The sequence below is a fragment of the Nanorana parkeri genome, unplaced genomic scaffold, assembly GCF_000935625.1.
Source record: "Nanorana parkeri isolate BGI_ZX_2015 unplaced genomic scaffold, ASM93562v1 scaffold324, whole genome shotgun sequence".
NCBI lineage: Eukaryota > Metazoa > Chordata > Amphibia > Anura > Dicroglossidae > Nanorana > Nanorana parkeri.
The window spans coordinates 582,737-597,473 of record NW_017306592.1 but is presented as its reverse complement, the minus strand read 5'-3'; the positions used below and the strand labels follow the sequence as shown (position 1 = coordinate 597,473).

Genomic DNA, 14,737 nt, shown 5'->3' with positions numbered 1-14,737 from the left:
TATATTTATAAAAACAAAATCATACATTAAAACAGAGATGTACAAATCCCAGGAGCTCTGTGTGCTGCTTACAAATGGCAGCTGCCTCCTAACTTTTGGATTTTTCTCTAGTCTAGTCTTGGAGCTCGAAAAGTATCTGTACTTGTACCGAGTATGGTACTTGGTATCGGTGCATCCCTAGTCTGTGAACACAGCTACCTGTCTCTTCTTCTCCATAGTAGGATGCAAAAGAGGAGCTGGTTTGTGGCGTTAGGTAATAGGAATAGATTTTAAGTCAGAAGAAATACCGGTTTGTCAACTTTTTACGCTGCTGACTATAGCCATGTAGATTTGAGGCCTTGGGACAATATTGATTCATGCAGACAAGAGATACAGTATACGGCCAAAACTATGTGGACACTGACCGAAATTATTGAGTATCTTTCAGTCACAATCATAAAATCAACTTCATAGCCATGCAAAATCCATTGGCAAACATTGGCCACATATTTGGAATGAATTGGATTCCAATTGTGAGCCGGGTCTTGTCATCAAACATCAGCACTTGACCTTACAAATGCTCTTTTGGTTGACGGTGAACCAATTCCCACAGACACACTTTAGAGTTTTGTAGAAAGCCTTCCCAGAAGAGGGCACCTGTTATAGTCACAAAGAAGTGGCCTCCTCGAAATGAGCCAACAAACTTAAATAGTTGTGACAGTCAGGTGTCCACAAATGTATGACCATATACAGTAGTGTGTCTCCATGGATATTTTAAAGGAGAACTATGGGGTCAGTGTTTTTCCATGTAGTTCTCCTTAGGGTAACGGGAGGACACAAACTAGCGCCCTCCCGTTACCCTAAGCACAGTATACCGCGAGCTACAGCTCGCGGTATACTGAGACGCCGCAGTCGGAGCGGATCCCGACGTAGATGACGGGATCCGCCCAGCTGCGTGAGTGATAGCTGGCTCTGCCTATCTAGAGGCAGAGCCAGCTGTACCCGCCCCCTCCCCGTCCGTTCCGCCAGTCAGCGCTGGCAGATCGGAGCGGGGAGAGGGGAATCCAGCCCCTCCCCCTGTCACGACAGAGAGCCGTGACAGGATCGAGAGGCGAGCAAACCCGGTATGTGTTCGCTCACCTCCCGATCTACTGAGCCGACCTGTGACAGTCTCATTGTCACAGGTCGGCTAGAACTATGAGGTGAGTGAAAAGCACTCACCTCATAGTTCTCCTTTATGGAGGATCAAACAAAACACCTGTTTTTCTAAACGATTCACTTATCACTTGTTGCAGTACACTGTATTCTGGAAATCTTTCACAATCTTCTAGAGGTAAGTTCAGTTGACTTGCATGCCTCAGAATGACTGTGCTTTACAATGTAATACCAGTCACTAAGCTATGAGGCCCTGTTCACACCTGGGCGGGCGTACAATTTTTAATAAGGCGGTTTTGGGAGTTTTGAATTGTGTTTCAGAGCTGAAACACAATTAAAAACTCCCAAAACCATGCTCATCAGCACGTTTCCATTGAAGGCTGTATGGAAACCATGGAAAAATAAAGCTCAGGGAGCAATTCACACGGATCCGCACGGTCCCCATAGCAATGTATGGGATCGTTCATGCCGCCGAATCCCCGCGGCCGCACCGCCCCGGTGTGAACAGGGCTTAATATGGTACCAATTGTATGGTATTTGGCAGGGCTGGACCTTTTTGAGCTCATCATGTCAACCTCTGGGCCACAGCTCACTGTCCACTGAAAACAGATCCCCCCCAACACATCTTTCCATTCTTCCAGAATCCACGCTACTTACTCAGCTAGACCCAGGATGGTTTCCGTCTTGTACTGGCTGTCGGTTGAGAACCTGTGCACATCTACTCCTTTTCCAAGACCCTGCAGGGTATGTGCCTGGGTGAAGTCCACCAACCTCTCATTATAGTAGTGCAGCTGTTCAATCAGGGGCACCAGCTCTATTGGCCAGTTGGAGCTGGCGTAATCGGACACATATTTGGTAACCATCTTGATGAGCATGTTTGGGTCGGCCTGAAGAGAGATAATACATTTTGGTTAGGGCCGAGAACAACATTTTGTAGGAGGATTCGAGAACAAATATCTACTTGTTAGAGGCAAGCAGAACACATTGTATGGCTACAGGGTTAAACACTACAACATGCACAATTCTCAAATGTTTTATGCCCATTGTTCCTTTAAGTGATCCATTGTCTGCAATTTACTAGGCAGATACAGGCAACATTTCACATGTGCAAAGAAAGAAAGCCTTCCCAATTTACTTTAATCTGTGTTACATATTAATCACTGCATTATATTCAGCAGGCTTGTCACACTATGTTTGTGTTTCTTGTGGGCACTTCAGCCTTTTCCCAGATATTTCTGTATTGTGCACAGCATTGTAAGCCAATGATTTTACTTTTTTCACCAAAATTCAGCCATTTGTTTTGAAGGAGAACTATGAGGTGAGTGCTTTTCACTCACCTCATAGTTCTAGCCGACCTGTGACAATGAGACTGTCACAGGTCGGCCTTAGTAGATCGGGAGGTGAGCGAACATATACCGGCGTTCGCTCACCTCTCGATCCTGTCACGGCTCTCTTTCGTGACAGGGGAGGGGGTTGGATTCCCCCCTCCCCGCCAGCGCTGACTGGCGGAACGGACGGGGAGGGGGCGGGTACAGCTGGCTCTGCCTCTAGATAGGTAGAGCCAGCTGTCACTCACGCAGCTGGGCGGATCTCAACATCGATGTCGGGATCCGCTCCGGTTGTGGAGTCTCAGTATACCGCGAGCTGTAGCTGGTGCAACGGGAGGACGCTAGTTTGTGTCCTCCCGTTACCCTAAGGAGAACTATGGGGAAAAACCCTGACCCCATAGTTCTCCTTTAAGCCTTGCATACAGTAGGAAAGAGTTGTCATATGTTTGCCTCTCTCTTTGCTCCAGTTGCAGAGATGTTTCCTCATTTCCTACACCTGGTCGTGACTAACAGATTATGTGGATTGGAGCAACATTCACCATATTTATTCCGAGATAATTTTTTGTACAACTCATTCTGAATTGAGAGAGCTAGTCGTTTTAATGGCACAGTAGTTAAAGCAGAACAATGGCCAAAAATGTTCTTAACCCTTGCAGTGGGGCTACCCGAGCACTGCAAAGATTAAGTGCTCGTTTTTGTCTAGATGATAAAAAAAAGTTATCTCTGCTGCAGTGGTCTAAGGATCCTTGACTAGTCACGTTCTACACATAGAGGAATTTATCAAAACTGGAGGAGTTTGCCCATGGCATCCAATCAGCTTCTCTCTTCAGTTTGTTCAGTTAAGGTTTGAAAATAAAAAGTAGATGTTGAATGGTTGCCATGCACAGCTGCTCTAGATTCTGTCTACTCCAGTTTTGATAAATTCCCTTCATTGTATAGAATGTGAAAATGCTGAGGAGGAAGGCTTTAGGGACTGGAGTAGCAGCTAGCCGGGTCAGCACTTCAGATGGGTATAACTTTTTTATGTCACCTAGGCAAAAGTGAGCACTTAACCATTCCAGTACGGGGGTAGCCCCACTGCAAGAGTTAATAACATTTGTGTCTGGAGTACTGCTTTAATACCTGTTTCTAAAACACCTTATAACAAACAACAAATGACCAGAGGGGTAGCTTATTGCACTGTAGCTTATGTTTGAATGAGAATTAGAAGCCCCGGGCGGGTAGGTTACTCCCCATGTATTATACCTCTGTATATTAAAAGGTTTATATATTGATGTTTCAATTTACGTTTTACATTTTATTCATATTACATTCCATTGAGATCAAACATCAGAAGGGCACATCTACCATTACACCAGATGTCCACAGTTCCTGCTCCACATCGGTAATCAAGACATAAAGGGAAGCTGAGCAGCATAAGTGTTCTTCGCTATGTGTAGTGCAGTAATTACCAGAGGGATGAAAGCTCTCTTACCTACAATACATTTCATACAATATTGCAACTGTAAAAATGTTCTAATTAGCCACAAACTGTCATGTAATTATGTTTTTTAGACATTTCACACAACTTTAATCTAATCTTTAGGGCTTTTGGCATTCAGCAGTAAACCCTGCTAACATGGAGGACATGGGTAGTAACAAGGTAACTTTGCCATGTTCCGCTCTTATCATGTTATTATTTGGCCTACGTAGAATCTTGAATATTATATTAGTATGTGTAAGACATATTTTTGGAGAAGGGTTAGCCCTCATTCACACGAGGAACGGCTAGCCCATACAGATCTGTGCTGCATGCACGGCCGTATCGGGCAGCTCCTAGGAAGGTCAGATGCTGCGTGTGATTACATGCAGCAGCCTGTCCTTCTCTATGGGAGTATGCGACCGTGCACCGGCCTGCACTCACCCGAACTGCACATCCGTGCAGGTGTTCATATTCGTATGCTGACAGGATGGATCCTGTCTGCGTCCAAGCAGGGACACCCGCACCGACGTGCAGTTCAGATGAGCGTAGGGCAGCATACTCCCATAGAGAAGGACAGGCTGCTGCATGTAATCACACGCAGCATCTGTCCTTCCTGGGAGCGGCCCCATACGGCCGTGCATGCAGCACGGATCTGTATGGGCCAGCCATTCCTCGTGTGAATGAGGGCTAGCAGTGACTTATGATTTAAAAGACAACACCTGACAAGAGATACCTTCTATAAACAAGCCTGTAATAAACCTCCATATTAGGATGACCACAAGATAACCAATTTTCATTCAGAATTGAAGGCCCCGTTCACACGAATGTTATCAGTTCAGTCACAGCTCGCAAATTAAAAAAAAAAACTGATGAAAACTGAATCCATGTACATCAGTTTGCACATCCGTTGTCAGTTGAGTTAACATCTGTTTTTTACATGTCCGTTTTGGGCCTTTTGTTATTATAGCATGGTACATTTCCATGGTTCTTTGCTTCTCCCCAGCAAGCATTGAGCTTCCCATGCTGCACTACGACATCAGTCCCAAAAACCGCATGTAACCTGAGCTGATGTAAACTGATCATTAGTTTACATCAGTCTTGGTTGGTCCTCAACTGAAACTGATGTTTCCTGATGTAAACTGATAGTCATCAGTTTTCATCCGCACTGCCGTAGAGATGCATTGCCCATTTTTCATCTGCAAATGGAGGGTTGGAAACCTGAACACTCATGTGAATGGGGAAGTCCTGGGTTTAGCTTCCACACCCGTTTTTCTATGGGTATCCTTCGGGTGTTTTTGGCTCTGAGACATTTGTTGGGTCTAAAATGTGGATCACAATGTGTGCAAAAACCTCAAAGATGGCTCTGGCAGTGAAAGTGTTAAAATGATGCTGAGGATGTTCTTTTTTATACAGCAAAAGAACTGCAATCTCAGAATTTCCATGTATTTTAACCTTCAAATTCTAAGCTTTCGGAAATGCACCAGTTGGATGTGAAGTGGTACGTCTGCTGTTCCGATTTTATCAATGTTATAAAATTGCCTTTAAATAATAAAAACGTACAAACAGTGTCTTGGAACACCAGGATTTTGCTGGTGAAAGTAAAGGAAAGTGGATTAAGTGGCTTGCTGCTAAATGTTTTAGACAGAATTACTGAACTAAGAAATATGGAGTTACAAAAGCTCAAAGATGCAGCTGCTGACAGACAGGCCTAGTGCGATAAAATCCGTAGGATCACAAAGAGTCGACTGCAACTAAATGACATTTCATCTGCAGCTGACTGTAAAATTAAGCTTTACGTAATCATCCATTTCAGGCTGTGAAGGGGCTCACAGCAGTTCCATCCAATTACATATATTAAAAGTTTTTTTTCTATATTTGCTTGTTAAAAACGTGATGATAGCCACACGCCATTTTATTATTCAGCATTTTTCATGTACTTATTCTAATGGGATCTATTTCTTTTTTTTCCCGAGCAGCCGCATGAAAAAAACAAGCATAAAAAATGACCACTGCTGGTAAAAAGCCTATTCAGTAACTATCCCATCCACTTTAGATTCAAATAGGGGAAATAACGAATAGAAAGATCAATTAAAAAGAAAATCATTAGTCACGCACAATTTGAAAAACCTCATCAATTGGGAACGCGCTGAGGTTAATTTCCAACCCAGCAATAGAAGTAATTTACAATTGACATCTTTGTAGTAATCTGATGCCTACACTGGGCACAAGTACTCATCCATCCATGAACAGTGTGATGTCTAGCTTGTGCAAAGTTTCCAATCTTAGTATAAATGTTTTAAAAACTATTGTATATTAACCAATCTGCATCAGCTCAGAAGATACAGAAATATTACTTGTTCAACCAATGACATTAAAGTGACACTAAGCTCAGGAGTTAAACCTTAAAATGAATTCAAGTGCCCTAACTATTAACTAAAATGTATCTTATTTGTGTATCACTCGGCTGTAGATCCTCCAATCATCTCTGAATTGGTGCCGACACTGTCCTTCCTTCTGGAGGGGGGGTACTTTTGTTCCTTATGGTCCCTGTGTGTGTTGTAAAGTAGCCGCCGCTCCAAGCTCACTCCTGCGATGGACTACAATCTCATGTTTAGTTTCCTAATCTGTATTGAGATTGTAGTCCATCACAGGAGTGAGCTTGGAGCGGTGATTACTTTATAACACACACAGGGACCATGGGGAACAAAAGCAGCCCCCCTCCAGAAGGAAGGACAGTGTCAGCACCAATTCTGAGATGATTTGAGATCTACAGCCGAGTGATACACAATTAATGCATTTTTAAGATTTAGCTCTGGGGTATAGTGTCCCTTGAGCAAATTATGAGATTAGAAAGGATAAAAATTATGATTCCAGACCTGAAACCCATTGAGAATTTTTGGGATGTGCTGGAGAAGACTTTACACAGAGGTCCGACTCTCCCATCATCACTACAAGATCTTGGTGAACAATGAATGCAACTCTGGATGGAAATAAATGTTGTGACATTGCATAAGCTTATTGAAACAATGCCGTAATCAGAGATAAAAGTGGCCCAACGAGTGAGTGACTTCTTTTTGACCAGGCAGTGTATACAATATTATCTCCACAAGGTGACAATGCTGCTTTATAAGGGTGGCTACACAGAGTAGAGTCACCCTACGACAGGAAGTGTTTTACTGGCCAGATCATAATGTGAAAAAAAGGAAAACCAAGGCTAAAAAAACGACTGCAACCACTAGATCACCAGGACTGGAAAGCTGCAATATATTACATTTTTGTTTTCGGGTTTAGATAGGCTTTAATTTTAAAAAATATATATATTATCTATGTGTCAGTGGATCTCCAACTTCCTAACTGGCAGACCACAGGCAGAAAGGATGTGCAGACATGTCTCAGCCTCCCTCACCCTCAGCACTGGAGCCCCTCAGGGTTGTGTTCTGAGCCCCGTGCTGTACTCACCGCATTGGGGGAATTGCTGCCCATTTGTACACATATGACTGTATGGCCACTACCAACTCCACCACCATCATCAAGTTTGCCGACGACACCGTTGTGGTCGGACTGATCTTCGGCAACAATGAGACAGCCTACCTGGAGGAGATTAGGAATCTGGAGAACTGGTGCCAGAGGAACAACCTCCTCCTTAACGTCAGCAAGACAAAGGAGCTGATAGTGGACTTCAGCAAAAAGAAGGAAAGGAACTACCAGACCCCCATGATCAACGAGAGCCCAGTGGAGAGAGTGGACAGCTTCAGATACCTCGGTGTCCACATCACGCAGGACCTGTCATGGTCCTGTCACATCAACACCATGGTGAAAAAGGCTCGGCAGCCTCTCTTCCACCTCAGACGCTTGAGAGACTTTAGAATGCCCGCTAAGGTGCTTAGGAACTTTTACTCCAGCACCATAGAGAGCATCCTGACGGGAAACATCACAACCTGGTTTGGGAACAGCACCATGCAGGACAGGCAAGCTCTTCAGAGGGTGGTGCGATCAGCTGAGAGCATCATCCGTACCAAGCTCCCTGACCTGAACTCAATCGACAACAAGCGGTGCTGGACCAAGGCCAGGAAGATCGTAAAGGACCTCAGCCATCCCAACAATTGACTTTTCTCTCTGTTGAGGTCAGGGAAGCGCTTCTGCTCCCTGAAGGCCAACACAGAGAGACTGAGGAGATGCTTCTTCCCGCAGGCTATACGGTCTCTCAACCAGATCTCCACATAGACTCTACTGACCAGACTAATGTTTTTTTACACTCACACTTACTGCACATCTGCACTTTAAAGAATGGACAATACACTGCTGGTCATCACTTTATTTCACTCACCCCGCACTGCTGCTGTTTGCACTCGCACACTTTACACAGCGATACACTTATATAGTTGGCATTTATTTATTAAGTTGTATTTGCATTTTAATTCAAATTTTATTTTATTTTTATTTTTTTCATTTATACTTCTATTTTGTGTAAATGTAAATTTTTTATATTCATATTTGATTCTTTCCCTTATCTGTCCACTCCTCCCCCCCTTTTTTACAGTCATGTAAGCATTTCAATGCATATCATACTGTGTACAATTATGTATGTGACTAATAAAATCTGAATCCGATATGATATTATCAATTTTCAAATTTTCATTTAAAACTTTGATGTCAAATGTTTCATTTTAAAGCGGACCCGACTACAACCACCTATCCTTTACAGTCAGGGAAGATGCCATCTTAGCCTCTATTTGGATTGCATTTGCCATGATGCTGCTCATGTGATCAGCTATGACACCAGCCATTTGAGGGGTTTGAGGGCTGGAAGTTCAGTAGAGAGCTGATATAAGCATTGGCAACCTTGACATGGCATGCATTTAAATTAATTGTTTTACAGAGACATTACATTGGTGTTTTAAGAATATATCGCCAGCTTTATTTACATGATATCAGTAAAATGTTACATTGTTGTCCAGATAGAACACATCATGGTATGCCTTACATGTGTCCGCATATTAGATATATCACTATTATGAGAACAAATTGTTTTAATATCTACAAAATGTGCAATGTGACTCTGATGTGAAGTGGGGACTGAGGAATCTGATGTGGAGGGGGGCTAAGGACCCTGTTGAGGACCCTGATGTGAAGGAGGGACTGAGGACTCTGATGTGAAGGGGGAGCTAAGCACCTTGATGTGGTGAGGGGGTTGAGGACCCTAATGTGAAGGGGGGGACTGAAACCCTGATGTGAAGGAGGGACTGAGGACCCTGATGTGAAGGGGGAGCTAAGGACCCTGATGTGGAGAGGGGGCTGAGGACCCTGACTCGGAGGGTGTGAGGGGGGCTGAGGACCCTGATGTGAAGAGGAGACTGATGACTCTGATGTGAAGGAGGGACTGAGCACTCTGATGTGAAGGGGGATCTAAGGACCTTGATGTGGAGGGGGGCTGAGGACCCTGTTGTGGAGGGGGGGTTGAGGACCCTGAACAAGGAGGGACTGAGGACCCTGATGTGAAGGAGGGACTGAGGACCCTGATGTGAAGGAGGGACTGAGGACCCTGATGTGAAGGAGGGACTGAGGACTCTGATGTGAAGGGGGAGCTAAGCACCTTGATGTGGAGAGGGGGTTGAGGACCCTAATGTGACTAATGTGAAGGGGGGGGGCTGAGCACCCTGATGTGAAGGAGGGACTGATGACTCTGATGTGAAGGGGGATTGAGGACTCTCATGTGAAGGGGGAATGAGGAGTCTCATTTGAAGGGTGAATGAGGACTCTCATGTGAAGGTGGAAGGAGGACTCTGATCTGAAAAGGGGAATAAGGACTCTGATATGAAGGTGGTGCTGAGGACTCTAATATGAAAGGGGGACAGATGACTCTGATGTGATGGGGAGACTAAGGACTCTGATGTGAAGGGGGTATTGAGGACTGCTGATGGGAAAGGGGTGCATATTTTTTTCATGGGGTCACCCCTTAAAATCTATAACATATCAGATACTCTATAAGAGAAGTGATAGGTATGGATTTTGTGGGTCAACAGGTAGTTTTTATCAATTCATGTTTCTTACAGTTTAGACTGGGGTGCCTCCAGATTCTGCACACCTTTAAAGGGTACCATGACTGAATAAAAAAAAAAAAAAGTTGATAAATGCTGCCATAGAGAATGAACTGCAAGACCACATTATTCCTCTTTAATTCACATATGTTAAGCTTTATTTAATAAACACTCCAGTGATTTTATCTAATTCATTATCTTACAGAGTAGTTTTATACATGTTATCTTCCTGGAAGGGAGTTGAGTGTTTACTATCTATGTAGTCAATAAAATTTCTGGGAGTGCATTATAACATTCTATGATGATAAGTTTTATGATCGCTTACCTCTGGGACCAGAAATCTAATTTGAATGATAAACAAGCTACCATGTTGCATAGTATAATCGTATAATCTAACAATAATAATCAATCAAGGTTTCATAATCTGATTGTCTAAAAACCATCAAAGAAACATAACACTTCTTAAAGCAGACCAACTACAGTGTAAGATATATTTTTCATTTTAAGCGCATGCATACTAAGTAATGTGTACATGTAACACTTAAAATACCGTATTATCTCCCACATAGAGTTCACAGTACTCAGCAATGCCTTCATCTGCATTGCTCCTTTAGGTCCCTCCTCTGCTGATTGACAGCAGGAAGTGGCCAGCCTGCTTTTGCATTTGGAAATAGCCAATAGCAGACTGGCTATTGCTCCCAGCCACTGCCTGCTGTGTTTACATTCAGCTGACTCAGCAGGCATCTGTCATTCCCCAGCTAAAGCTATTGCAGTGGAAAGGTGACACTAGGAGTCTAAGGCCTCATTCACACACAACACAAGAGCAAATTTGTATATTGCGCATATATGCGTATATATGTACTTGCCTATATGCGCAGCAGTGTTAATGAGGCCTAATAGAGAACCTGAGCAAAAGCAGAGATCCTGTGCGACCCCGAAACGTTTGTTGCAATACTTGTTATGCTGCACGTCAATAAATAGACGTTTGTTGCTTTTCATCCTGGAGTACCGCTGTCTCCGCTGTTCGTGACGGCTGCGATCCGTCGACTAACGCAGTACCCATTTCATTTGAAGGGATTTCGCGGTCAGGAGTGCGATGTGACTATGGACTCTCTAATAGAGATCCTGCCATCTCCAATAGTCTATCACATAGGCCTATACAACCAAATCCCTAGTGTAATCTCTTGTTGAACAGGAAGGGTAAGCAGTGCCATCACTTTCAAGGTCACAGGGTCATGTGCTAGACCTGAGCACTTTCACATACTCCCTCATAAAATGAAGCACCAGGTAGTGTGCAATGGAGGAAGTAGCAACCAGGAGTCACTGGCAAGGTTTGTTATAGTGGGTCAGGGGGCTGTGCAAAGACACTGTCACTTTGTTTAAAATGGGGAGGATGACAGTGTCTCTTTAAGTGATAAGGCAGAGCGCCTGCTCTATGGACAATGAAAATAGGAATAATGGATGCCATCTACTTGTGTTAGCTTGTACCTGTTTTAACTAACTTCAGGGGACATTGGGATTCTTTGGGAAAAGTGGATGGACACCAATACTTTTGGCCATGTCTGTATTTAACCTCTGCATTTTTGCATCACGCAGCCCATTTATGTTGCTCAGGTTTGTGACAGATTTACTTTAAACTGGTCACCATAACATGAACATATTAAATAATTCTGACACATTCTGCATGTAGTGGAGAAGGGGCATGACCTCTCTAGCAGCAAATCAATAGTGGTCGTTTTTTAATAAACACAGAGGCAGTGAGCAATGTTCCATTATAAGTCAAGTAAATGTAGAGAGAGGAAAGTGCAAGCTATAATCACAGCAAAAACAAAATTAACAGCTTGCAGAATACGACCAGGAATGTCATATATAGTATACCGTGAAAAGCCTTACTGATTTAACTCTAATGCTCCAGCCCGGATCATACCTCCCCACTAAATCCCGGGCTCACTGTCTTCATATCTTCCACCTGTGACATAGTTACTACATACAATTCCCACAATTCCTATGTTCTTAGTTATTGTTCCTGTTTGCATGGTTTGCTGTGTGCTTATGACACCATGCAGTTTCCAAAATGTAACGGTTGTCTTGGAAAATGTAAAGGGCTTTGAAATGAAAGGGTACCCATGGTCAAAAAAAAAATCTGTATTTCTATATTGAATTTACATAAGTTCTATCCCACTTTTCATAACCATATCCATCTAGAAGTTTGTAAATGGACATATTGAAGATGCCCCTAGACATTTCACTCAGCCCTGTGAATATGCACTTCCTGATATCTCAACCCTTATAGAGCCTGCCTTCTGAACTTCAACTCAATGTCTGGACAATGTAACATTATCATTGCTTGCTGGAAGCAATGCATGATGGGATATGCAGTCTTGAGAAATGGAGATTACAACACATCAGGCAGCAGGGAAAGAGATGCAAAGCAGCAGGGAAAGAGATGGGAATCTAGGAAGTTGGTGAAAGTGATGGGCAGACGGAGGGCAGAGCTCACTACATAAAATAGTTGTTTTTCTTCAAGTAAGCGTTGATTGCACTATGAAAACAACTATAGTTGTAGTTGGTGTCTCCACCGGGAAGATTTCCTCCAACTTCCTGTTCTACTGAATATTGCCAACTGGGAAAAAAGTGAGGGGAAATGAACACAAAGTATGGGGAAAGGGTAGGACATCTGTTGTGTACTTAGGCTGCCGGTAAACCTGTGGAGGATTTTCATTCACTTCCTGTCCCATTAACTGATGACTCCTGGGATTAGAACTTAGGTTAAAACATCAGTTAAAACCCGACAGAAGCTCTGACTATTCCCCAGCAGAACTTTATTAAAAAAAAGTTTACTTTAAACTAATACTTTAAACAAAACATAAGAAGATTACTTGCTTGCCTGGGGCTCTGATATTTATCTCGTCAGTTTACCCTCTATACCTGGATGTATCCCCAACTATAGGTGCCAAGTCTGCATCTAATGAGTACCCAGGGACATGGGCTTGCAAAGGGAAGTTAAGGGTGTTTGTTGGTTCCAAGAACTGCCTTAAAGCAGAACTAAACTCTGAAACATTGTGGCAAAAAATTAGATCTTCATCAAAAAAATAAAATCAGATCTTCACCAAGGCTCTCAATGCCTCTCAACAAGTACCTTGGCTTGTCTACATCAGGGTTCATACATTTTAAAATGTATATACCATTTATATGAAGGCACTATAACTATGACATAGACTAAATAATATACATTAGGCAAATAAATATATATTTTTACTTTTTTTATTAAATATATTTTTGGCTAAATGTATGAGGAAAGACTATTTATCTAATACATTTTATAACATAAAATAAGGGATTTTTAAAAAATGATTATTTTATCTATTTCCCTTCATATTGTAAAAAGTTCTATCACAGAACTTAATATATAGTACATTATGGCACAGTGTTGCACTATCATGTATCACTTCCCCTCCCTTTTAGACTGTAAGCCCTCAGGGGCAGGGCCCTCCTTACCATGTTGTCTTGAATTGTATTGTGATTGTAATGTCTTCCTTATATTGTAAAGCGCTGCGCAAACTGTTGGCGCAATATAAATCCTGTGTAATAATAATAATAATAATAGTACAGTAATTGTAATTAAAACGACCACAGTACTGAAAAAAATGGCCTGGCAATAAAGGGGTATAGAGGCTGGCACTCAAATGAATAAATAAACACTGACACATCCACTCAACCACCGGATCAGTGAGCTTATTTTTTTTAGAGGTTTGCAGTGGTAGATTGGGGATCCAGTCAGGAATCTAAACACACAATGTAACACCTGTGTTCGCCTCATATGCAGCTGCCGCCTGACTTTGCTTATCATGCACAAATGACAGGTGTGCTTTAATTTTCAACTTATCTTGTTGCTTGCTGTTCATAGAAATAGCTAGTGACATGGCACCTACCCTGAATATTAGGTACAGCTGGCAGCTATGTCAGTGATATTACTGTAGACAGATATTTTATTCATTGCCAGACTGTTTTCAAGCCACCTATAAATATGTATAAGTATTATCCTTGAAAAAAACCTATCCATCTTCCCGATCAAACTCCAAAAATAAGACCATCTCATACACAAGGTAGAATTTTTCTATCACCTTCAGAAATGACTGGAGCTATCAAATAATACCTCTCCAGAGGAAAATGCATCACACTAATGGCATATGACATGTGGCTAAAGATAGAAAAAGAAATATATACACACACACACACATAGCAGGGAGCTACGCATGGTATCCAGCAAACACTACAGCTATGCAAAAAAAAGAAATGTTGGCTAAATTTATCTTAAACCCATCTATTGGCAAAACTGCAAAGATCCCTATTGATTCCCAGCCATTTACTGTTTTTTAAACCCTTCCTAGCTCCATTTTTCCTTACCCGAATCTGTCATGTGACTATCTGTGGTGCTTTATTTAGGCGTGATGAATCACTGTAACAGCCTCATATCTGTGTTGTCGCCACCCCTTATCATGATGTCACCAATGAAGTTCGTAGGTCATTGTGAGGACCCCACTGAGGGACCCATTGGGGAGTGCCCATGTTAGGAGGCAGGGAAATTGGTAGCTTGAGCATGAGCCATACCACTCTGCCGGACTTGGGACATGGCACATCATGTGACTGCAGATTTAGAGCAGAATTTGGGGCATTTAGCACAGTCTTTCCATTAATAAAAGGGCAATTGGATAGAGGGGTTGGAAGGTTTTTTTTTTGGAGGGGAGGGGGGGGGGGGGGAGACTTTATTGTTT

General features: G+C 42.7%; 1 protein-coding gene across 1 annotated transcript in view; it reads right to left on the bottom strand.

The window, feature by feature from the left end:
- NBAS (neuroblastoma amplified sequence) overlaps nt 1–14,737 on the bottom strand; it is a 578,163-nt gene that overhangs the window by 212,989 nt on the left and 350,437 nt on the right. The window contains exon 41 of the mRNA XM_018558184.1: nt 1,792–2,021. Coding sequence (XP_018413686.1) covers nt 1,792–2,021 — 230 coding nt within the window. The remainder of the gene's footprint in view (nt 1–1,791; nt 2,022–14,737) is intronic.